The following is a 26,278-nucleotide window of genomic DNA, read 5'->3' as shown; positions in this document are numbered from 1 at the left end:
CAGTACCCGATTGCGCTCAGCAGTGGAATGACATTCCTTCTACGATCAGTTTCCACCTCTAGCCAGATCAGTGACTCTAAATGGTAATTTATTACTATTTACACCATACAAAACATGTTTAAGAATGTTATGCACCTATTGCACTTTGTAACCATCAGGTCAGGTCAGGTCAGGTCAGGTCAGATTAGGGAGCATGCACTGGTACAGCACATTGCTGCGCTCGCCACACGACGAAACAGCTCAGGATCCTGGTTGGCAGCCCCTCATGCAGAAACGTGGTGCAGACCCACCCACTGGAAAAGACCATCTATCTGCCACAGCCAGGTGTTACATGGGCATCCCCTTGGCCTAGTCCAGCCCCTTGGGATCTCAACAATGAGGATCCTGCAAGCAAGATCACCCTCTAGGAATCGCTCCAAATGGCCTTAATGCCGTAATTGACGCTCCCTCACAATGCAGGTAATGTGTGCCTCATTGTTATTATTATTGTTATTGTATTATTTATACATACATTTTCATGAAGTACCTATTAAACAAATAGTAACATTGTAGATACTGTAAATAACTGTTTAATTAAAAATGCTATTTCATTTATTTAGTCACATTCAAGTATAAGAATCTGACCATACTTGATTCTTCTATTGTGCCCCCTGACATAATACAAAAAATGTATTCTCTTACAGTGAGAGGTTTCAATTGTTGCTATAGCAGCAAAATATTTTTTACAAAAGATCTTCATTATTAAAAAGTAAAAAACTATGCTTAACAGAACAGTCTGTCATGAATAACCATCCATCAGTCTTCTTATTAACAATTAATCCAGTTATAAAGTTTAGTACTCGAAACAGTATTCATTTCTGTGGAGTTCCTTTCAAAAGCATCACTTGCAATGCCCAGTCTATCTACATTCCAAATGGTCACATGAAAACAGTAGAGCAGTTCCTGCTAACACTATGTGGCTTTGCTGAAGCCATTTGGATTCTGAGACTGCCAACGCCACAGATCCTCACCTGTAAGAAAAGAAAAGGAAGGTTTTAGCACATAGACAAGTTATAAAACACCTTAAAACAGTCCATTATTTCTCCTTGGTATCCTATGTCCTACAGTAAACCATTTAAATTCTGATGGTAAAACAATGTTCCAGGATGATAATGTTCCATGTGAAAACATGCGTATACCAAAAAACTGGAAAATACATATGCCAAAAACAAATCCAATTTATAAAACCTGGAGTATGCACATTTTTACACTATTTACCTTTTATAAATCACAATCACTTTGTAAATAAGTGTATGTGCCACGATCCCCACCCTGAAACAACCATATATGGACTACGCTAATCAACCTTGTGCATGTGCAATCACAATGCTACAGAGCAGCTTCTCACCTGACGTGTCAAGTCCTCTGCTGTGCTCTGCACAGCATTGTAGCAACCCTATTCTGTGTTCTGGGGGTCAAAGAAAGGTGTAAGGCCCCAGCATCTGAGCGGGCAGCCCCTATCACTTGACGCATGTAATGACATAGTTGCTGTTATAATTAATAGTATTGGCCATATGAAAAACTAAGAGTTAAGCCAGTTACTTTGCCAACAAGCTTGCTATCACGTACAGCCAATGCTACTTTATCTTAGCATAAATGAATCAAGGGTTGATTCAGGACAACAAACCATGACATTTGTTAGTCTCATCCTGGTATCATAGATGACTTATGCATTGATAGAATGTCAATGCTGACGTTTAAGAAAAGCATTTCATTCTCGCTAGGTGTCCTAATTGCAATAAAGTGCTTCTAATAGGTTAGAAAACTGGACACTGCTGCAAATTTCCTTTTATATTGGCATAAACATGTTCAGCTTACTATATGAAAACTGAATGCAGTGCCTTGTCAGTTGGTTAATGACTTCCAGCTCAGCAGGCATGATGAGATATTCCTGACCTAATGGGTAGTTTCCTAAGAAGTGACAACAGGTAAACTGACAACAAACAAACAAAAAAAATCTTCAGGCAAATATGCAGAATTGATGGCCCTAGTGCGTGATTGGTGTGTGGGTGTGTTTGTGTGTGTCCTGCGGTGGGTTGGCACCCTGCCAAGGATTGGTTCCTGCATTGTGCCCTGTGTTGGCTGGGATTGGCTCTGGCAGACCCCCGTGACCCTATTCGAATTCAGCGGGTTAGAAAATGGATGGATGGATGACACTTTTAAAAGGGAACTAAAACAGAATTTGTAAATCATATTCATTATGTCAACGCATATTATAATAACAGCTCAGTGATATGATTATACGAGTGATTTGTCATTTAGCTGGTTTTGCTACATTTTCCAACTTTATCAAGGGTGTTGTCATTTCCCGCTTTCTCTGAAATGTGTACAGATTTGCAGTACACGTACTGATTTTTGCTTTGAAAATGGAGTACACATACTTTGGACCCTTTATTGTGCATAAACAAGTTTTCTAAATTTGACACCAGATCTCAACTAAAGACAGTTTGTTTCATAGTCATCATCAAAAGATCAAGAAATAAGATTTATTTCTTCCAGTACAGTTCTTGTCATTTGCAGAATTCAAGCCAATATACATTAAAATTCGTTTGACATCTCACAGCATCACCGTTTATTCAGGCCTTTCCTTTATCAGTTTTCTTTAATTAACACTTAACATGCATACCCCACTTTCTATTCAAGTGATACATCCATCCATCCATCCATCCATCCTCTTCCGCTTATCCGAGGTCGGGTCGCGGGGGTAGCAGCTTAAGCAGAGAGGCCCAGACTTCCCTCTCCCCGGCCACTTCTTCCAGCTCTTTCGGGAGAATCCCAAGGAGTTCCCAGGCCAGCCGGGAGACATAGTCCCTCCAGCGTGTCTTGGGTCTTCCCCGGGGCCTCCTCCCGGTTGGACATGCCCGGAACACCTCACCAGGGAGGTGTCCAGGAGGCATCCTGATCAGATGCCCGAGCCACCTCATCTGACTCCTCTCAATGCGGAGGAGCAGCAGCTCTACTCTGAGCCCCTCCCGGATGACTGAGCTCCTCACCCTATCTTTAAGGGAAAGCCCAGACACCCTGCGGAGGAAACTCATTTCAGCCGCTTGTATTCGCGATCTCGTTCTTTCGGTCACTACCCATAGCTCATGACCATAGGTGAGGGTAGGAATGTAGATCGACTGGTAAATTGAGAGCTTTGCCTTACGGCTCAGCTCCTTTTTCACCACGACAGACCGATGCAGAGCCCGCATCACTGCGGACGCCGCACCGATCCGCCTGTCAATCTCACGATCCATTCTTCCCTCACTCGTGAACAAGACCCTGAGATACTCGAACTCCTCCACTTGGGGCAGGATCTCCCCCCCAACCCTGAGAGGGCACTCCACCCTTTTCCGGCTGAGGACCATGGTCTCGGATTTGGAGGTGCTGATTCTCATCCCAGCCGCTTCACACTCAGCTGCGAGCCGCTCCAGAGAGAGCTGAAGATCAGGGCCTGATGAAGCAAACAGGACAACATCATCTGCAAAAAGCAGTGACCCAATCCTGAGTCCACCAAACTGGACCCCTTCAACACCCTGGCTGCGCCTAGAAATTCTGTCCATAAAAGTTATGAACAGAATCGGTGACAAAGGGCAGCCCTGGCGGAGTCCAACTCTCACTGGAAACAGGCTCGACTTACTGCCGGCAATGCGGATCAAGCTCTGACACCGGTTGTACAGGGACCGAACAGCTCTTATCAGGGGGTCCGGTACCCCATACTCCCGGAGCACCCCCCACAGGATTCCCCGATGGACACGGTCGAATGCCTTTTCCAAGTCCACAAAGCACATGTAGACTGGTTGGGCAAACTCCCATGCACCCTCCAGGATCCTGCTATGGGTGTAGAGCTGGTCCACTGTTCCGCGACCAGGACGAAAACCACACTGTTCCTCCTGAATCCGAGGTTTGACTATCCGACGGACCCTCCTCTCTAGAACCCCCGAATAGACTTTTCCAGGGAGGCTGAGGAGTGTGATCCCTCTATAGTTGGAACACACCCTCCGATCCCCCTTTTTAAAGAGGGTGATCACCACCCCGGTCTGCCAATCCAGAGGCACTGTCCCTGATGTCCATGCGATGTTGCAGAGACGTGTCAACCAAGACAGTCCTACAACATCCAGAGCCTTAAGGAACTCCGGGCGAGTTACATACAAGTGATACATACAGGGGTGAAAAAAAAAAAGTATTTCTCAAAGAGTCAGAGGCATGATGGGGTTAGGGGGCATCTTATACTCTGAGGTAAATAGTACACAGAATAAGAATATGCTCAGTGCTCATGATCATTCTTAGTGCATAGTCTATAACACAACAGTGAAATGATAGAGATGCAGTCATAATCGAAGGTATAGGTTAACAGGGTGAACAGAAGACTCAAAATTGTGTATTTAGTGCGAGTTCCCACCTTGTTCCACTTGCTGCGAAGGGGTACTCCGAGATGCTATAACCCCAATGGAGGAAAATGTGGTTGAATAAAGCGTAAAGATACATAGCTATATTTGCTAACTGCTACAATAGAATAGAATAGAATAATTAAAAAAAATGCTGCTTTTAAAGAAACCAAGTAACCAACTCAACCAGATAAGGAAATCTGGTACAATGTACTGAAACCTGAATGTTGAAGCAGAAACCTTGACAATCTTTAAGAAGTACCTGGATTAGTTATTGGGACAGTTCAGCTATTTTTGCTAAATGAACAAGCTTGATGGACCGAAGGTCTCCTCTAATTTGTCAGATTTCTTATTTTCTTATGATGGCGCAATCACACTGTAATATTTTTATTTTCTCTCTTTATAAACTTACACATCCTCTCAAGTCCAAAGACAGCTGTCCATCCTAGCTCCTTTTCCGCCAGTGTAGGATCTGCATAGCAAGAGGCAATGTCACCTTCCCTTCTAGGCACCACCTTATACTTGATCTGAAAATCAGAGGGAAAAAAAAAACACACACACACACACACACACACACACATATTAGCAATTATGTCATTTTCACCAGCAAATTTTATAAATTAAGTAAAAAAAGTAAAATGTGTACTGTTAATTAATTAACCTTGCACATTTACATTAAATGAAAAGAAAGGCTGGTGTCCCCTAGTTAGATAGATAGTCACTTAAAGAAACATGACAACATATCAATACTTACAAGTAAACACAACCTCAAACCTAAAATAGAAAAATGAAATACCCCAAAATCTCAAAAATGCCTTGATGAGTGTCTTTAACATCTGGAAACATTACAGAAAAAAGAAAACTAGATGACGCATGTTTTTTTCTTTTATTTCTCAATATTGGTCAATAATAATGTTGCATCGATGGGGCTAGTCTAACACACAGCATCCTTTTAATTGCACAGCACCAAGAAGTGATCGGACAGATTTATGGAGCTTCCCATGTATGCAAATGAAGGTTGCCAGCAGTGGCACTAGCATTAAGATGTAAGGAGTGAAGAAGGCAAAGAGTTTTGCACAGGAAAAAGAGAGGGAATCAGGGCTTGAAGGGCTCAAAGGTTTCATATGCTAACACCAACACACTCAAACCTGAAGAGTACAACCCCCACTCCTCAATAATTTATACTAAAATAAAACACACTCCAATCTCCAAGGGGGTCCACTAGATTATAATGTCATGTCATCACGCAGGGGCACAAAACATCAACAACACAGAATACCTCCTTTATGGTTTCCCTTCAACCACTATATGGGATATGAGGCCCAAGCTGTGAAGTGGAAGGAAGAAGGTTTGATTAAGCTCAGGTAAGATGTGTTTAGCAATAAAGCTCAAGTTGGTTGCCATTTAGAGAGAAATACAGGAGTGCTGGTTTCCTTGTGCCCAACACAAGCAGGTAGCGACGGCCTTCATTTCTCTACTGACCAAGACATCACTACAATATATTGAGGTGGAGAAAAACCGTACTAGAAGTGGGCTGGCACACCTCCAGAACAACAATCATTTAAAAGGTTCCAAACCATAGTAACATTTAGTGTTACGACTTTAGTGAGTGAGTGATGTAAATAAATGAAAACTGTAACATACAATACTAGTAATAAATAACAGAAGTAGTAAAAACTCCCAAAATTCCCATTATTTTTACTGATTATTCTTTTGAATTAAAACAAAGTGTGCTTTGTAGTGACCATTAACAAAAGCAAAGGCCAATCACTAGAAAAAGAAACAATTGATCAATGGCAGGAATATTCAGTCATGTGTGGATCATATATAAGAGTTAAAATTGTTAATGACTAAGGTCAACTTCTACAAATATTGCAAGCAAAATGTTCTAACTTAATTACATAGGTATTTTCTTACCTCCAATTAACCAATGGCACTATAACTGACACCCATTTGTCTTAGGAAACTTCCCAAGCAAAGCCAGGTAACACAGCTAGTTACAATATATGACACAGTAATTACTTAACTACTACACTGCAATTACTAGTTAATTTCTGGATTAAGTATAATTTAGTTATGTATTTCTACACCACACTTAAAGAGAAGAATAAAATGATCATATTGGCAAGTCCACAAGTATTTACAAGCAATATGGAATAATAACTGCAATTCTCTACATAGCTATTATTGCTTGTAGTACTAGTGTACATTTTATAATATACTGTAAACATTCAGTCTTACAAATTAATGAAGAGGTGTGTAACGCTTTATGTACAAAAAAAATAAATAAATAAACGAGTCAATCATGTGTTCCATTATAATACACAAAGGTCAAAAAGATGCATTTTGTTTTATAAGATTTATATTTTGTTCTATGGCAGATGATTATTTGACATTACATTAGAATCTCCAAGCATTTCACACCAAATATTTTTAAGGAACACAAAATCACCTGTTTCCCAGAAGCCTTCTCCATAGCTTGGACCATCTGCAGTACAGAGTACCCAGTTCCAGTGCCAAGGTTATATACCTTCACGCAACAAGAAAAACAGAAAGGTTTGGGTAATACCATCCTCAGAGTGGAGGAAAAGGAAAAAAAAAAGAACAGAATAAAAATATGGCTAAATTCTCTACCTTGCAACCATAATTTTCTTTTAGTTTCTTCAAAGCTGCAATGTGTCCCTTTGCCAGATCAACCACATGGATATAGTCACGCACCCCTGTGAAGAGGCAGAGAGAATATTAGTTCAAGTTTATTTTAATGGGTGCATATCAGAATGATATTTTAATCTGCACGTGCCCCACAGAATACTCATTCCATTATTTAAGTTTGCCAAAAGCAGCATGACTTACAAATAAAATGCAACAAATGTCCATGAAAAGTTTAAAATTTACTCCTTGTTTTGTACTTAATTAAACAGGATATATATTTAAAAAATGTTGTGAATTCAGAATTTGGATTCAGTTATGTAGTATTATCACTCTGGACAAATATTTAAGTGAAATGTGCAGTAAGCATACGTTTAAGTTGATTTATTTTATACAATCAACAAAAAAAACACACCACCCTCTCCAGGAAATATTTTTGAGGAAAATTAAAATAAAAAAAAAATACATCTAAAGCAAAACTGGAAAAAAAAATCAATGTAAAATAGTGTTTATTGGAATTAACAAACACCCTTATAATTATTAAACATATTACTAGTTAAAAAAATCATTCACATTTGCATCGAAAGAGGAGTTTATTAATTTTCTACAGATTTCTGATGATCTTAATGTTTCACTTACAGGTTTTCTAGGAAGCAGAAAAGTTCATAAAACTAAATATGTATCAATATCAAAAAAAACTGTATCTACTTGTGTCTGAACTCTGTACTCTGAACTGTCTTATAAGAAGTATTCACTGGAATCACAGCCCACCAAACAATACACTTCTCACTTTTGCTACAAAAATATTACAGTGGTCGCAGTATGAAACCTGCTCCTTTTCTATGACAATGCATGTATTTTCTTCCAACAGCCAAGAGACAAAGATTAGGATGATTGGTAGCATCACTGAGTGTGTGAGAAAAGACTGGGCACAAGGTAAAAACCAAGTATGGATGAGGTGTCAATGCTGCCAGAAAAAGATTGAATTAAGCAAGATTTTAAAAGCGAATGGACAACAACAACATTTATTTATATAGCACAATTTCATACAAGAAAAAATGTAGCTCAAAGTGCTTTACAAAATAAAGAATAGAAAAATAGAAGACACAATAAAAAATAAAAATAAGTCAACATTAATTAACATAGAATAAGTAAGGTCCGATGGCCAGGGTGGACAGAAAAAACAAAAAAAAAAACTCCAGACGGCTGTATATATATACACTGAGTATAGTTTATACATAAAATGTATGTTGTCGTACCTTACATAACTGAATAACCTTTATGGCACAATAACAATAAAATACATTTATGGTCACTAAAGTATTTGGATTTAATAATTGTCATGTGGGAAAAGGCTGACTCGCATAAATAAGTAGAGCTGAATAATGCAATCAAGGAGCTTTTGAATTCAGCCGAGTGAAAAATGACGGCTGTCCGATTAACTGCGATTTTAGTTCCCTCTCCTTTGTCTTTCTCAGATCACTTTTTGGAAGGACGTCAGTTTCGTAGTTTTTATGAACAGCTCGACAGTGCCTTTCCACATTTTCCTTCTTTGGAATAGCAATGATAGATTGACAGATCAGACAAACGCACTTCGATTGTTACATTGTGAGACAAAAAAAATCATCTTCCAATTCCACATCCAGCTCATACTCTCCCCAAACAATTTTTTTTTTTAAATCCCTTCTTTAGTCGATATAAATTGGAAGGCTAACTAGATCACAGCCGGAGTTTTGCAGTAGCTCGCGTGTTTTATCATGTGTGCGGGATGACCAGTGTGTTAGAAGAGAAGAAATCACAGACTGGCCGCCCTATATGCCAATCAAGTGGCAAATGCCATAGGGAGGATATATGATAGACTGCATTCAAAAAAAAATTTTTTAAACGTTAATGCGCTCTACTTGCACTACCTTGGCGATCTACCGGTCGATTGCGATCGACGCATTGGACACCCCTGTAGACTAGATGTGCATTGCTACAATTAATTGCACTCCTGACATTAACAATGGCTTAAATTTTCACTCTTTTAAAGAATAACATAAGTTCTGTATAAAATAATTTCTTATGCCATTCAGATTTATGCACAGTTATTTGTGGTCATGCAGTATATACGCACTGGTGTGTTAGGTCTCAGATTTAAAAAAAAAATCGCTCAATCATTTGCATTTTCTCAAAACGAACATTGCTTCATAAGACTTTCTACTTGTTTTCTATTGAATTTGGCATTACTGTGGAACTCTGTTGACATATGTACTTTAGGTGGTCATATCTTACACTGTTAAAACAATATGAAATTGCAGATCTCTTGATATTCTGAATAGTTTCTCGTATGCATTTGTTCAAGAACATGCTACAACACTGGCAAAGCAATTATAGTTTGACTGCAACTAATAGAAGTAGTCTCTGAAGAAAAGTGAAGGTAAAAGGTTATCCTCTTTTAGGCCTTAAAGGGGAAATGAACTACATTAGACATGCACGCCATCCATTGTTGCTTCCTGACTTGCTCTCAATGCTGCAACAACAATGGTTTCCTGCAACACTGACAGTATGATGATGATTACTGGTGTTGAAATGTAGCTCCAGACTCTGTGTGGATTGTTCTCCAGATACTTTACTTTTCCCCTATATCGTAAACATGGACAGGCTAGTTCATATATAGCCTGTATTAGTTAGTGCGTCCTGTGATGAACAGACTGTCTGCCTGTCCAGGATTTCTTCTTACCTTACAATCAACTGTGGACAGGACAAGCACTGCCTCCTGATAACCCCAATCTAGATAAAAGGCTTAGAAAATAGAGGGATGCCCTACTTGATGTAAAGCAAATTATATCTTAAGTGTTTTTTATACACCGCCCTATACAATTTTTATAAAAAATTATATTTCATGATTTATTCATATTTCTTAATCATTTATGTTGATCTTGGAAGTACATTTCAGAGACAAGTATGTTGTAACACAAATCACTTTTAAAATGAATTTGGCAGAGTGCAATTTGAGACTTTTTTTCTGTCTGGGTTTTTCCCTTATCAAATCAAGATGGCAATATGGACTCTACTATTTTGGACAATCTCATGTTTCAGACAACAGTCACTGTTAGAGAAAGTAAGGAATTTGCGCAGTCAAGACAATAACTCATTAGAGAGTCGAGAAATGTACGTGTCCCCTTTACAGTATCCTGCCACTCTGTTTCATATGGTTTAAAACTATAGATCAATCAAAGTGGAAAAATATTAATGTTAAAAAGTTTGGTAAAAAATGCAAGCAGAGTTACACTATTATACAGTATTATCTTTTCCCATACTCAAAAATAGAACATTATTATATGACAAGTTTGAATTTTCATTGTGTTCAAGCATGCCACTGTGTTAAAAGCAATACTGCGGAGTTAAGCCATTGTGCCGAGTGGCTGGGGGCGGTACCCAGCCGGGATGCCTGGAAGGACCAGAAGAGGGATTACGCCTCCTCCGGACCACGAGAGGGCGGCCGCACTGGTTTGTACGGTGGCCATGGGAACAGAGCTTGGAAGCTCAACCCTTTAGGGGCCCGTGGTCACCACCACGGGGCACCCAGACGCCTGAGGAGCCCTGGAGGTCAGCACTTTTGCGACACCTGGAGGTGCTGGCGGAAGGAAAACCAGGGACACCCAGACTGCTTCAGGGTGCTCTTGCAGAACTTCCGCCACACCAGGAAGTGCCGCCTGGAAGCTCATTAGGAGGCACCTGGAGCATGTCCGGGTGGACTTAAAAGGGGCCGCCTCCCTCCATTCGTCAGCTGGAGTCAGGTGGAAAAGGATGAAGCTCGGAGGAGAGGAGCGGAGGCGGTGAAAAGAGGACTAGTGAGAGGCTCAGACTTGAGGGTGTGTGGTGCAGGGGCACCAGGTTGTGTGCACTTGTGTAAATAAACGTGTGGTGTTTTCAACCATTGGTGTCTGTCTGTCTGTGTCTGGGGCTGGCTTCCACACCATATACATATCTGCAATATAAAATCATTTTACAAGCAACTTGTAGGGACAGAATAGAAAAAAGCCTTTTCATTTATGTTAGCAAATTTGATGAGGAGAACTCCAGCTTAACATTAGTCTAATTGGAAAAGTGTAAGTGACCCTCCCTAAAGTCAAGTCATTTTTTATGTATAGCTTAGGTTGGTTAAGGTTAAGACATGGTGGCAATTATAGAAAAATTCTGTAAAGTCTAGATCTAAGTCATCCCCTCCTTTCCTGTCACGAAACACATTATACATATCTAAAAAGTATGGAATGTGTTTTCATTAACAATTAAAATGTTATTATATATATATATATATATATATATATATATATATATATATATATATATATATATATATATATATATATATATATATATTCCAATATGAAAGAAACAACGTTTCTGGATAGTTGGACATACAATGCATTTTTTTTACATTATTTTACATATCAGCAAATGTTTATGTCAAGAATATGTTTTGAGATCATTGCACCAGAGATATTGTCAATTAAACCACTTCTTCACAGTATATGAAAAAACGACAAATTTCTCATCATGTTTTTTTTCTCTTTCATCTTAAATAGTCAAGTTTTCCCTGATGTAAAAAATGTAAAATAGCTGTAAAAATGAAATGCTTACTTCTACAGTAATTAGATTTGCCAGTACTCAGTCAGCGTAAGGATATAATTTTATGAATCAAGATCCATTATTAGCACACCCTGCCAACTGACAAAGCTTTTATGCTCTATCTAGAAAATTACTAGAATCTATACTAATAAAAGGCAAAGCCCTCACTCACTCACTCACTCATCACTAATTCTCCAACTTCCCGTGTGGGTGGAAGGCTGAAATTTGGCAGGTTCATTCCTTACAGCTTCCTTACAAAAGTTGGGCAGGTTTTATATCGAAATTCTACGCGTAATGGTCATAACTGGAAGCTGTTTTTCTCCATTTACTGTAATGGAGATGAGCTTGAACGCCGTGGGGCGGAGTTTCGTGTGACATCATCACGCCTCCCACGTAATCACGCAGTACATTGAAAACCAGGAAGACCTCCAAAAAGCGCTGAAGAAAACATGCATTATATAATTGAGAAGGCAGCGAAACAATAAGAAGCGAGCGAGTGACATATACAACCACATTCATGAGTTCTGCTACTTCGGAAACAAAGCACGATGTAAACCTACACCATAAATTAAGTTCATAGACAGGCTGCCGCTGGCGTTTGTAATTTAGTGCCTGCCCATATAAGGCCGTCCGTCAGCGGCAATCCAATAGCAAACTGCCACTAAATATTCACGGGTGAAGGACTGTGCTTATGGAGAGGAAGATGAGATGGTCAGGGTGGTGTTTGACACAAACTCAGCGAAACTGCGAGAGAAAGTTTTAAGTGCCAGGACTAAGGTAACATTAAATACAGCCATGGACATAGCACGAGATGGCACCAGCACAGCTGGGAACCTTCAATGCATGTACACCGAGTGGCTCACGTGAACTGGCGCAGTGCACAGATAAAAGCAACAGTTCCAAAGAGCTGAACAAAACGAATTACACAATTGAAAAGGCAGCAAAAATATGAAGCGTCTGATACATATAAGCATATTCATAAATCCAGCTACTGCGGAAACAAAGCACACGTTGGAAAAAGTCAATGTCCGCTAAAGGAAGACAGTGTAAAAAAACCGTGCATGCAGTGTGTCAGGTCTCAGATAAAGAAGAAGACGAGCTGTTTATTGATGCAGTAAGAAACGAATCGATGAATGAAACCTGTCATCTTTACAGCGATTGACAAACACGGAATGTAACTTGAACACAACACATCCTACAAATACGAACCTGATTGAAAGAAATAATGATAATCAAATCCTTGATGACAGCAACACTCAGTAACACTCACAAAACAAATACTGTATATTGACAGTCATGTTACGTTATTTTTAAAATGTTCCCTTTTCTTTTCTAGCTTTTTAACACACTACTTCTCGCTGCGATACGGGGTATATATATATATATATATATATATATATATATATCCCGATCTACATACTCGAATAATGGATACTTTATTAGCCATCAATGATTGTTTTGGTAAAGCCATACTCAGTGTATTCATTAGATGAGCGGTAAAAAGTAAGAGCGAGGGAGGATGACTTATTGAGGCATGCAGGCTGTAGTCTGCGTCAACTCTATCTGAATTGCGATCACATTTGAAAAATATATCTTTTCAAGTTCTATTTAGTCCATATGTGTCAAACTCAAGGGCAGGGCCACATCCGGCCCGTGTAATTATATCCGCCCGAGATCATTTTATATACTGTATTATTGTTATTAATGGCCGGGTATATGAAGCGCTGGTAACACAATAAACTACAGATCCCATAATGCAGCGCTTCAGCTGCCTTGCCGTAACACTTACGCGTTAATCAAGTCTACCTTATGATGCTGCAAGTTATTGCGAAGCTAGCTCACACGATGCTGAAGAGAAAAGTTGATTCTGAAAATAGAGCCTTTAAAACCGATGGGAGGCTGAGTATATGTTTACTGAACCCGTGTGTCTCATTTGTGGAGCTAATGTGGCTGTAATTACAGAATTTAATCTAAGACGGCACTATGAGACAAAACATCAGGGTAACCTGAATGCAATGCAGAAGATACAGAAAGCAGAATAATTAAATAAGAATCTGACACTTCAGCGGACGTTTTACCCGTGCACAATCACAAAGTGATTTCAAGTGAAGCTGCTTTTATGGGAGACACAAATGCACCAGTGCACTTGCCCCACTTTCCCTGTTGCCAAGTAATGTTAAACCAAGTCGTCACTACGGTGTTCCCAAATCGCACTTTGCTGATAAACTGGCGCACTGAGTTTGCACGGCGCTTTGGTGACTTTGAAGAACAAAAAGTCCGTCTACATGCGGCTCGAACCTTGTGCATGTTTGGTAGCACATATCTGTGTGAGAAGCTCTTCTCAGTGATAAAGACTAACAAAACAGCACACAGGAGTCGCCTCACTGATGAGCACCTGCAATCCATCCTGAGAATCTCCACAACACAGAACCTCACACCAAACAGAAACGAACCTGTGCCAAAAAGATGCCAGGCGTCCAGCTCTAAAATGACATATGAGCAAAGACAACTGAATGATTTGATTTGTTATTGCTGAAAGGAACACATTTTATTTATATTTCCAGGTTTTGTTATGCAGCATGTTCATATTTGAATTTGTATAATTTTGACAGGATATATTTTTATGGAGAGCAAAATCTTTTGGGATATTTAAAATCTAAGTTTATTTTTATATAAAATTACATAAGAGTAAAGAAATTTGAATGTTTGTTCTTTTAACGTTTACTTTATTTCTAACTTGTATAATTTAGACAGGATATATTTTTATGGAGAGCAAAATATTATAAGTTGTTTAAGGTTTGAGTTGATTTATTCAGGAATAATATTCCTGTCTGTTTTACCATTCCTACCAAAGATATTTCTGTCGACTAAATAAAAATTCCTTCTATTTAAAATTTAAATAGAACTTGAACAAATACGATAGTTCATAATATCCACGCAGACTTGCACGTAAGAGCGGGAGTTTTAACAAGCAGCGTATTGCACTGATACGAAATAGCTGTGTGTGTATATATGTAGATATGTATGTATATGTATATATATGTGTGTGTGTGTGTGTATGTATATATATATATATATATATATATATATATATATATATATATATATATATATATATATATATATATATATATATATATATATATATATGACAACAACACTCATCACTCACAACAGTGACAAAACAATTACATTCACAATCATGTTACGTTATTTTCAAAATGTTTCCTTTTCTTTTTCATTGCTTCTTTAACACACTACTTCTCCGCTGCGAAGCGCGGGTATTTTGCTACTTACAACATAAAATTACAAATCCTTACTTTCAACCATGTGCACATACACACACAAACACCAAAAAAGGGTAAGTCTCTATGAGATAGAAAACAAAATATTATGAAGCATTGGTCTAATAGAACTCATTTTCACACTGAATTTCTTAAAATGTATGGTTCAAAGTCAAACCTGCTTGCGAGATTAATCGCACGGCATCGTTAGGATGACAGGAGGAAACATAAGGAAGTTTCTTATACCATGTACAGAAACGAAACAGGGTCCAGTGACTATGGAGTAGTAATACCACCTAGAGTAGAACATCACCATGAAAAAGTACTTAAAAATGGTGCTTGAAAAAATAAGAATCTACCTGTTCCATCGGGTGTGTTGTAGTCATTGCCAAATACATTAAGGTATTCTCTTCGTCCAATTGCAACCTACCAAAACAATAACAACTGGAGATTAATAAATAAAATTCCATTTTAATATTGTTAACTTCTTTCTATACAATATCAATCACTCAATTTCTAACCCACTTAGTTCTGAACAGGGTTGCAGGGGTCTCTTGGAGCCAATCCCAGCTAAGGGAGGAACAGACCCTGCAGGGCGAACACACACAAACCCACTCACTAACCCACATACACACACAATAGGGCCAATTGAAGATCAGGACAGAGAAATAATCAAAACAAAACATCAATTAAAAATAATAATAATAATAATAATAATAACACTGAACACCCACATTCTAAATCCTAAATGATGTGACCTGTTGCCATTAAAATTGCAAGGAGTTTACAATTCAATTACTATACATCTTTTAAAGATTGCTGAAGTCATTGCCAGAGACACAGGACGCTCTAAGATAGCACAGGGCAATGTGAACTACAGCACAGATATCTCCAAGAAAAAAGTAAAAAGTTGCAAACATAGAGGTCAAATTAGGAAGCAGTAGAGCAGACAAAGCAGCCTCCCCTGCCTTGCATCTACTGCTGCCTGGATTGACATTTGCAATATTATTGTTTTGCTACATTGTGCATGAATAGAAGTCTGAATTTATCACTGATTATCACAGTTTGCTCATTACACTACTGCTCAAAACTTAACTTAATACTTCAGAATTATACAGAATTCATGCAGTTTTACATATTTGTTATTTTTTTGAGACTTTTGTTAAGATATTTCAGAAATTTCATGAAAACATATCAAACTATGTACACCAAAAAGAAAAAAAAAAACTACAGTATATATACAAATTTCATCTCCTACCACCAGAGCCAGCACTTCACAATCACCTCATGTTCAATACAGATTATTCATACTCTTAACTTTGCCGAAGTATATAATGAGAATTTTGAAAATGTTAGGAATCTACTTACCTGAGCAATGTAAGGCAACAAGTTATTGGGAATTCCCTGTGGATCCTCCCCAATCATTCCAGAGTGGTGGGCTCCAATTGGGTTAAAGTAGCGCAGAAGTACAGCATTCCAGTCCTAATAAGAACAAAATTTTCTAGAATGCTTCTGAAAATATATTTATTTTCTTACAAGAAAAGGTATACATACTCTAATAGTTATATAAAATTATGGCTAAATTCCCACCAGGTTTTTTTTTTTTTTTTGCCACTAACCTTCTGTGCACGACACTGGTCTACAATCATCTCTTCAATGAAGTACTTGGTTTTTCCATAGGGATTCGTGCAGCCCCCTACAGGATGAGCTTCATCAATGGGCAGCTTTTTAGGATCCCCATACACTGTAGCAGAACTGCTGAAAACAATGTTGTGCACTCCATGTTTCTGCATAGTCTAAAAGAACAGTAAATATGGTGTGCCCAATTAACACTAGATTTATAAAAATGTGATGGGATTTTAGCATGACTGCATAAGAGTAAAATTTCAACAGTCTTTCTCAGCAACTGTAGTTTTATCAGTTCAATTTTACATTATATTCCACTGTTTCTATTTGTAGCAAAAACTAAATTCCAATTACCTGGCTATCTTAACTCTAAACATGACAGACATAATGTGTCCCAACCTTTTTGTGATAAAGTGTTGTTTAGTGAAATCAAAACCATAAACAATCATAACACAAAGTAAATTTTGTTTATCCAAGATCAAGTGCCCCACTGCATCCCGCCCCTGCCCCACACCCCGCTTCAAAACTAACTGAACACAGAATGACTTAACAGTGGCTTTCCAAGGGCTGCACATAACAATGCAATAGGATTTATTCTTTGTCGCCTAAAACAAAACCTGTCTCCAGCCGGACATTTGGCCTGTGAAATTAAACTTATTAGCTTCCAAACTTATCATGAATTTAGCCATTCTAAAATGTATTCTTCACTAAACACCACCTAACAATGTTATAATCCATAGCCATCAGAGGTAAAAAGAAAACCCAGAAACTGCTTTACTGCAACATACACACATACATTTTTTACTTCAAGTTTTATCTGTGGCAAGATGAAATGAGTCTCATTAGCAAACTCACCTCCAAAAGGTTGATGGTTCCAGTCAGATTGACACGATAATACATGAGGGGCTTTTGGACAGACTCGCCAACTGCCTTTAGTCCTGCAAAATGCATTACTGCAGAGAACTGGTGCTGTTGAAAAATGAGGAGAAACGTAATGAACAAAATACAAGAACAGACAAACAAAACTTGATGGTTTGCCTTCATATCAACTCAGCTTTATTTATTTCCTTTTTACCTCTTTAAAGATTTGGTCTAAACCAGCCTGGTTCAGGAGGTCCAACTCTCTGAATTCAATCTTGGTCTTTAGGATTTTTTCAATCCTACATAAGCTCTCAGGAGTGCCACTGTCTTCACAGAAGAGACAGAACCGAAAGAATTTAATGTACACAATCATTAAAACACATTCTGAATTTCTAAATTCAAAGAAATCGCTCATTCATTTGTTTTAGGCCTGATTCATTCATTACAGGATTGCCAGGAGCTGCAGCATATCTAAGCAGTATCTGGCATAAGGCCTAAAACATAAGCTTTGTTTGGGACAATTGTACATCACAAGACTTGTTTACACAGTCACATTAAATACATTGTGATATCAATTTGTAATTTAATGTTAACATTTCAAAATTTACATAATCTAGGTTCACATGAAAATGGAAACTAGATGGAGACTATTCCATTTCATCTATTTTATTTTTTATCCACGTTTTTTCCATTTTTATCCATGTTTTCAATCAATAAAAGCTGACTGTTGTTCTTACACTTAGTAGGCAACCTAAAGACTTCCATCAGCAGAGCACAGAAGTGATTACAAATGGCATGATGCCTAGTGGGGGCTGGGTGGTCTCATGGCCTTGGTACACCTGCAGATTTGGTTTTTTTTTTCTCCAGCCTTGGCCATTGGACCTTACTTTATTCTTTGTTACTTAGTATTGCCTAATTTTTATATTTTTTCTTTCTTCATCTTGTAAAGCACTTTTGAGCTAAATCATTTGTATGAAAATATGCTATATAAATAAATGTTGATGTTGTTGTTATTCCAATAGCAGGAACCAGCTTTGGATATGATGTTAGTATATCACAAAGCTCCCTCACCCACTCACTCACATGGGGCCAATTTGAAATTGATAAGTGATCTAACTAAATACCAAGGTCATCCTTTCTCTGGTTATTAACACTTAGTATTGTAAATGATAAAGGTATATGGATATTCAGTAAATAATGCATTTAATGTCTACATCTGCCATTATCCCTTTCTGATATACTGCTCTATTCTAAGCATGATGGACTTGCACAAGGGAATGGAGAAATTTAGAGAGCTGTTGAAGAAAAAGAGATATTGCTTACTACGAATGGCATTGCTGAAGTTGTCAATGACCACGGGAGTGAAGCCAGCTTCAATGAGCTCTACCACACAGTGGCTGCCAATGTACCCAGCACCTCCAGTCACCAGAACCTTTTCACCCATCTTCACCTGGAAAAATTTGCATGACAGGTAAAGTAACTAAAATGAAAATATGAAAAACTACAAATTTATAATCAGTTTTGACTAAGTTGATAAAATACTAAGTTCTGGCAAAGCTGATGAAAAACGGATTCTAATTACAGTATAGATCACAAGATAATATGATGCGTAATACAAAAAAAATTAAGAAATATCCCTATTCTGTGCTATGTTCTCCTGATCTTTTGCAGGGGGTTGGAAGTTGTATTGAGTGTACTTGTATGGCAGTAATATCTTTCAAAGAATACATAGACAAAAATGCACGGTTTTTGCCTTCTCTTTAATTTCACAATGTGATCATAGCAACTAAGGATTACTGTATTATCACTTTGTGTTGCTCTGTAACACCAGCGAGGTATATTACCCAAAATGGCAGTCCTTGACAGTGCATGATCAACCACACGTACATAACATACCAATTTACATTCACTACTAAATCCAATGCATACAATATATAAATTAGGATGTGGAAGGAAAGAGGCACAAATCAAAGCAGAAACAGGCAGAATGTGCTAACAGAATGAGACCCTGGAGCTATGAGGCAGCAGCACTAACTACTCCATCATCATGCTACTATATTAGATAGGAGTTCATGGAATAAGGTACAAACAGATTAAAGCCACAAAGTCTACACATAAATGGCATATGTAATTTAGGAAATTTTCCAAAACTCACTAGTGCAGGCAGCACAGTATTACTTTACAGAAAATGACCAGTCCAAAATCAAAACCTAGCCCACATAAACTGTGGGGCTACAGTGCTAACCAGTGTCAACATGATAACTGGAAATTATAAATATAGTAAAGATTATGGAAGAAGCTATTCTTAAAGAGCAAGGACAAATACTGTACAAATATACACTTAATTTCTATTAAAAGGAGCACGAAAACATTCTCTGTGATGCAGTTACGACAATACTATAAACTTTTTTTTAAAATCATTAGAATAAAGATATCCATTTATACTTCAATTTCTAGAGTCCTGGGTTCAAATCCTACCCTGGATACAGTCTGTATGTACGGTGTTTGAGCAGTCACTCTGTGCTTCCCAAGTCAGCGCAAGCTTTTATGTAGTTACTGTAGCTGCCCTCTCATATCTCAAAGATGTGCTTGTTCCATTAACTCTTGTAGGTGTTTGGATGGGTGTGCAATGTGATAGACGGGGACCACATCCTGGGCTTGTGCCTGTATCAGAGCCCCACGAGTACCAAATGGATGAAGCAAGTTTAATAATGAATGGATGAATTTCTACCTTAATGTTATTTAATGATACAATGCTCAATCCACACACAATATTCATTGTATACTTCAGACCCCCTTCGATTTTTCACTCTTTGTTATATTGCAGCCATTTGCTAAAATCATTTAAATTATTTTTTTCCCTCATTAAATGTACACACAGCACCTCATATTGATAGACAAAAAAAATAATTTTTGAAATTGTTGCAGATTTATTAAAAAAGAAAAACTGAAATATCACATGGTCCTAAGTATTCAGACCCTTTGCTCAGTATTTAGTAGAAGCACCCTTTTGAGCTAATACAGCCATGAGTCTTCTTGGGAAAGATGCAACAAGTTTTTCACACCTGGATTTGGGGATCCTCTGCCATTCCTCATTGCAGATCCTTTCCAGTTGTCAGGTTGGATGGTAAACGTTGGTGGACAGCCATTTTTAGGTCTCTCCAGAGATGCTCAATTGGGTTTAAGTCAGGGCTCTGGCTGGGCCATTCAAGAACAGTCACAGAGTTGTTGTGAAGCCACTCCTTCGTTATTTTAGCTGTGTGCTTAGGGTCATTGTCTTGCTGGAAGGTAAACCTTCAGCCCAGTCTGAGGTCCTTAGCACTCTGGAAAAGGTTTTTGTCCAGGATATCCCTGTACTTGGCCGCATTCATCTTTCCCTCGATTGCAACCAGTCGTCCTGTCCCTGCAGCTGAAAAACACGCCCACAGCATGATGCTGCCACCGCCATGCTTCACTGTGGGGACTGTATTGGATAAGTGATGAGCAGTGCCTGGTTGTCTCCACACATACCACTTAGAATTAAGGCCAAAACGTTCTATCTTGGTCTCATCAGACCAGAGAATCTTATTTCTCACCATCTTAGAGTCCTTCAGGTGTCTTTTAGCAAAATCCATGTGGGCTGTCATGTGTCTTGCACTGAGGAGAGGCTTCCAACAGGCCACTCTGCCATAAAGCCCTGACTGGTGGAGGGCTGCAGTGATGGTTGACTTTCTACAACTTTCTCCCATCTCCTGACTGCATCTCTGGAGCTCAGCCAAAGTGATCTTTGGATTCTTCTTTACCTCTCTCACCAAGGCTCTTCTCCCCCGGTAGCTCAGCTTGGATAGATGGCCAGCTCTAGGAAGGGTTCTGGTCGTCCCAAATGCCTTCCATTTAAGGATTATGGAGGCCACTGTGCTCTTGTGAACCTTAAGTGCAGCAGAACTTTTTTTGTAACCTTGGCCAGATCTGTGCCTTGCCACAATTCTGTCTCTGAGCTCTTCAGGCGGTTCCTTTGACCTCATGATTCTCATTTGCTCTGACATGCATTGTGAGCTGTAAGGTCTTAGTGTGTGGCTTTACTAATCAAGTCCAATCAATATAATCAAACACAGCTGGAATCAAATGAAGGTGATCTCAAGGATGATCAGAAGAAATGGAAAGCACCTGAGTTAAATACATGAGTATCACAGCAAAGGGTCTGAATACTTAGGACCATGTGATATTTCAGTGTTTCTTTTTTAATAAATCTGAAACAATTTCAAAAATTCTTTTTTTTGTCTGTCAATATGGGGTGCTGTGTGTACATTAATGAGGAAAAAATTAATTTAAATGATTTTAGCAAATGGCTGCAATATAACAAAGAGTGAAAAATTGAAGGGGGTCTGAATAATTTCCGTACCCACTGTAGCAGCACTAGAGGTGGTTCAGAGAAGAGCATTAATTTTTCATCACGGGATCCTGGGGAGCCCTACCTATACCAGCAGTAATGCAGATGCCAGTCCTGGGCAGGATGTAACTACACATCAAATCATACTTACTGAACAATGGACCACTTCAGAGCCGACAACAACCTGTCAGAAAATCTTTGAATATTAAGAGGAAACATGAAAAATATATAAATATATAATAAAGAACCGATAAAAGGTCTGCATTTAAATAAATATTCCTCTACTCTGTAAATGGATCAAGTATAGCCTCTAACATAAAGACTGCATCAATAAAGGGATTCTGTTATAGTCTGAATGCTACTAAACTTGCACAATCATTACACACAACAGGGCATAATCCTAATAAAACAGAGCTGTTCAATGCCAACCCAGCTATATAAAAAAATCCCAATTTTAAATATAGAAGTAAACTTGAGGTTTCTAGAAAATATAGAGATCATGTCTGAATAAAAACTGTTATATATTAGACTGTGCATTCATAGAAACTGTTAGTCATCGCGGATGGAGCACATTAAAAAGGCCCCTTTAAAAGGTGAACAATGAGAGTCTGTGTTAGGCCGCCAAGACGCCCACCTCCATAAATGTGGCATGGGGTGCTCACGTCACTGTAACTATGTCACTGCTGGCAGGATAAATCATACAAGTTTTCTACAACTGCACAGAAAATCTGGAAAATTAAAGCATACGTTACAATAATAATCTAGCCAATTATTTCAATTTTGGACCAAAGCAGTCTTTCTCATTTAGAGTTTAAATCAACCTGACAACATGTTTCTTGGACTACACTCCACTACATGAAAAAGATGTGAATGTGCAGAGATCATATAAACTCCACAGAGATGCCATCACTGCTAGCGATGAGAACCAACAATTGTCTGTGTACTTTGTTCAAAACATTTGTGGAAAAAAAAAATCCTGTATCAGAAATGTAAAATAGGATGACCACAACCCTAAAACTGGATAAAGCAGGTTTGAAAATGAAAAAGATGGATTTTTTTTTCTCATTACTTTAAACGTATCAAAGATGTATATAAGTATCCCTTACTACTTTCCATGCTCACTGCCAGAAAAGCTCAGCACAGCAACAAAATAGGATTCAATGTAATCTGGAAATTTAGGAGCATGCAACTACAAAGCAAATGCATTAAGACTTTGAAATACAGACCATCATTTGGTTAACACGTACATAATAAATAACGGCAACCTATAACAAAGACGAGATGCTGTTAGAGCAGTTAGTAAATACTCATTTAGCTTTGTGGCACCTAATTTCTGCGACTCGCTCCCAAGGACTCTTTTCAAGGGTCCCCCTGCTTGAAACTCATTCTGAATAGCCAAATGTCCTCTCTGGCTTTTTTAACTTCTGTTCTTTCATTTACAATTTTCTTGAACATGGTTCCTGCATTTTTTTTTTTGACTTAAAAACCTTTTTCAACCCCTGATTATACGGTTTCTACCTCAGTGTGCAGTATAAATATGGTCTGCCAGCCTTGAATGTTCCATTCAGAGTTTTTCAGTTTAACCTCTACTTTTACATTGTACTTTGTTCTCTAGTTTTATTCTCTAGCTGTTTGGTCTGTAGATCTCCTTTTATGTCATGTCCATCCCTGTTACAGTACACCCTGCTTTACAATTTAATATCCTGGACTCATACCACCGACTGCAGTGCAAAATTTGTGAGGTATACTTCCCAGATCTTCTTTTTGCTGTGTTGGTTTGGCATTTAATCCTAATACTGTACTGTCTTATTGTTAAATCTGATGTTGAACTGCAATTGTGTTAACAAGTCAAGTCAAGTTGGGGAGCATTCACTGGTACAGTGCGTTGCCGCACCCACTACACGGGAAAACAACTCAGGATCCCAGTTGGCAACCCCACAGGCAGACACACGGTCCAGTCCCGCCCTCCAGAAATGACTCTCTATCGGCTGCAGCCAGGTGTTACGCGGGCGACCCCTTGGCCTGGTCCAGCCACTCGGGTCCCCAACAATGAGGATCTTACGAGCCGGATCACCTTTGGGGAAACGCGCCACATGGCCGTAGTGCCATAACTGATGCTCCCTCACAATGCAGATAATGTGTGACTTCATTAGCAACCGTTCATTTGACACAAAGTCAAACCAACGGTACCCAAGATTTTCCGGAGAGACACAGTACCAAAGGAGTCCAGTCTTCATCTCAGGTCAATGTTTAGCGTCCATGTCTCACAACCATATAGCAAGACAGGAAGCACCAGGACTCTAAAGAATTGGACCTTCGTCCTTTTGCACAGATATCGAGAGCGCCACACACCCCTTTCCAGCGACCTCATGACCCCCCCATGCTCTCCCAATCCGTCTACTGACTTCACAGGAAGAGTCACCAGAGATATGAATGTCACTGCCAGGGTAAGTAAACCTCTCAACAGGGTCAACACTCTCTCCGCAAACAGACACACTGCCGATGGCTGTGCCCAAGAGGTCATTAAAGGCCTGGATCTTGGTTTTTATCTAGGACACTCGCAAGCCCAGACACTCAGACTCCTCACTCAGTCTCTCGAGCACCCCGATTAGAGTCTCCATTGACTCCGCGAAGATCACAGCATCGTCAGCAAAGTCAAGATCTGTGAATCTTTCTTCAGATGCCCCACAGCTGCTGGACCCCACGACCTTGCCCAACACCCAGTCCGTACAAGCATTGAACAGAGCAGGAGCATGAACACACCCCTGAGAAACCCCATAACCAACTGGGAAAAATGCAGCGGTCCTGCCTCCACTCTGCACAGCACTCACAATACCAGTGTACAGGCCGGCCATAATATCCAGCAACCTCGAGGGGATCCTGTGAACCCTCTGGATGTCCCACAGGGCAGCTTAACTTAACTTTGATCGTGTTAATATTGAAAAATAAAAGATTATCACTTATCACTAATTTGATTTTTTCTTTCAAATAACTTATTTGTGGTATGGCAAACAACTAACTAAGAGAGACAAGACAAGCTTTGTGGAGAAACATACTATAGGAAAGTGGATCACAAATCCCATGGATTTTTTCTGAATTTGGATGGCGCAAAACATACAGCGTGCATCCTTAACATTCACAGACTTCTATTTGTGTGTTCAGCAATCTTCGTGTTCCCATTTTTTCCTGTTACATCGCTGCCCTTAAATTATTGTCATCATCTTAATTTTTATTTGTGGGCTGTTTGTTTTATAACATAATGCACTTTAAGGCCAAGCAATTAAACATTGAATATTGTAACCAAACGGTTTTTAGATTTAGCCGGAGGAAATTAGTGCTATAGTTTAAAAAAACACCCATAAATAAACAACCGTGAGTACCCTGAAAATGTCAGTTCTACTAAAATCCAAAGACACGAAAGCATAATGTTACTTTACCGTCTATGTCTGACTCACAGAACATTCGAAATACTTGGATTTCATTTCACTTGTTCTTTCCGCCAACTAATCGGCACCTACTTTAAGAAGACATCCTACAATGTTTTACTTCAAAAATCAAAGACGAAAAACACTGAAGCAATAAAGTGGTGATTTTTGAATCTTTTCGAGGAAAAAAAAATCAAACTATAGTAAATGTCTTTCGTCCGGTGATGTTGAGATTGGATGCAGTTTCCTGGGTCCTTGTCCTTGCACTGAATGCCTAGAACACCACCCTATGAGTGATGAATAATAAATCAAACAAGTCCACCTCCGGTTAGTACAGCGCTCTCAACGATTTAGGTAGGTGGGTGATCACAATTCAAAATATTCCACGAGCTAATACAGCGAACACTGTGCTATCAAACGAAAAACAACTGAGTCAAACAAAAGAAACAGGCAAATGTAGATACTCTCATACACCATAGATTTCTGTCAGTTTACTGATCTTATTTCGCTCATCCGGACAGACGTATTTCGTACCAGTCCTTCTCCATCTCTCTCTCTGTGTGTGTAGGTCAATGAGTCCTCTGTTATTCCGAGACTATTGACGACTTTACATTTTCTTACTTACTTGAACTCAACGATTCAAAATGAAACTGTCCCGAAGCCTCACGCCTGAACATATTAGCTCTCAGGAACTAATTTGACAAACACAACGTTTTTTTTTTTTTCTTCCACGTAAGTCTTATCCTTATTCCGGGTTCATGCATCAACACTGAAGGAGCTCTCTGTTCCCACTACTGCAGCCTTCCAGTTTTTGGTTTAAAGAGACACTGTCGCCTCACTCATTCATTACTTCCCTCCCCACATAACATATAAATTTAAAGTTAAAGTAGTTAATATTTTTTCTACATTTTTTTAAGTTTGTCATACCTGCACTCCTCGCCTAGTGTAACCTTTGCCTGGCGGTAAAAGCTTTGGCACGGTTTAAATGAATAGTCACGCAGGTCAGGGTAAAGACCTGGACGGCGCACCTACCCCTTTAAG

The 26,278-nt window shown here is 38.9% G+C and overlaps 1 protein-coding gene across 2 annotated transcripts; it reads right to left on the bottom strand.

Annotated features, from left to right (window-relative positions):
• Positions 1-553: 553 nt before the first annotated feature.
• Positions 554-26,278, bottom strand: gale (UDP-galactose-4-epimerase). 2 transcript variants are annotated; one of them, XM_039740181.1, is made up of 11 exons: positions 26,165-26,278; positions 18,767-18,893; positions 17,658-17,770; positions 17,438-17,551; positions 16,576-16,752; positions 16,325-16,438; positions 15,316-15,382; positions 7,044-7,129; positions 6,862-6,939; positions 4,822-4,936; positions 554-1,010 (listed from the first exon to the last, which is right to left on the bottom strand). In XM_039740181.1, the coding sequence occupies exons 2-11, from the start codon at positions 18,885-18,887 to the stop codon at positions 952-954; spliced, it is 1,044 nt and encodes a 347-aa protein (XP_039596115.1). In that variant the 5' UTR covers positions 18,888-18,893; positions 26,165-26,278; the 3' UTR covers positions 554-951. The 2 variants fall into 2 exon arrangements, with proteins under 2 accessions (XP_039596115.1, XP_039596116.1); XM_039740182.1 differs by lacking the exon at positions 26,165-26,278 and adding an exon at positions 25,863-26,043.

The sequence above is a fragment of the Polypterus senegalus genome, chromosome 17 (assembly GCF_016835505.1).
Source record: "Polypterus senegalus isolate Bchr_013 chromosome 17, ASM1683550v1, whole genome shotgun sequence".
NCBI classification, from domain to species: domain Eukaryota; kingdom Metazoa; phylum Chordata; class Cladistia; order Polypteriformes; family Polypteridae; genus Polypterus; species Polypterus senegalus.
The sequence above is the reverse complement of the archived record's forward strand: the minus strand, read 5'-3'. Positions and strand labels throughout refer to the sequence as shown.

Coding starts and splice junctions, on each gene's coding strand:
- gale (XM_039740181.1), bottom strand. CDS start 18,887: ATGGGTGAAAAGGTTCTGGTGACTGGAGGTGCTGGGTACATTGGCAGC. Junction 17,552..17,657: donor TAGACCAAATCTTTAAAGAG/GTAAAAAGGAAA, acceptor ATTTTTCAACAG/CACCAGTTCTCTGCAGTAAT. Junction 4,937..6,861: donor AGAAGGCTTCTGGGAAACAG/GTGATTTTGTGT, acceptor TCTGATTTTCAG/ATCAAGTATAAGGTGGTGCC.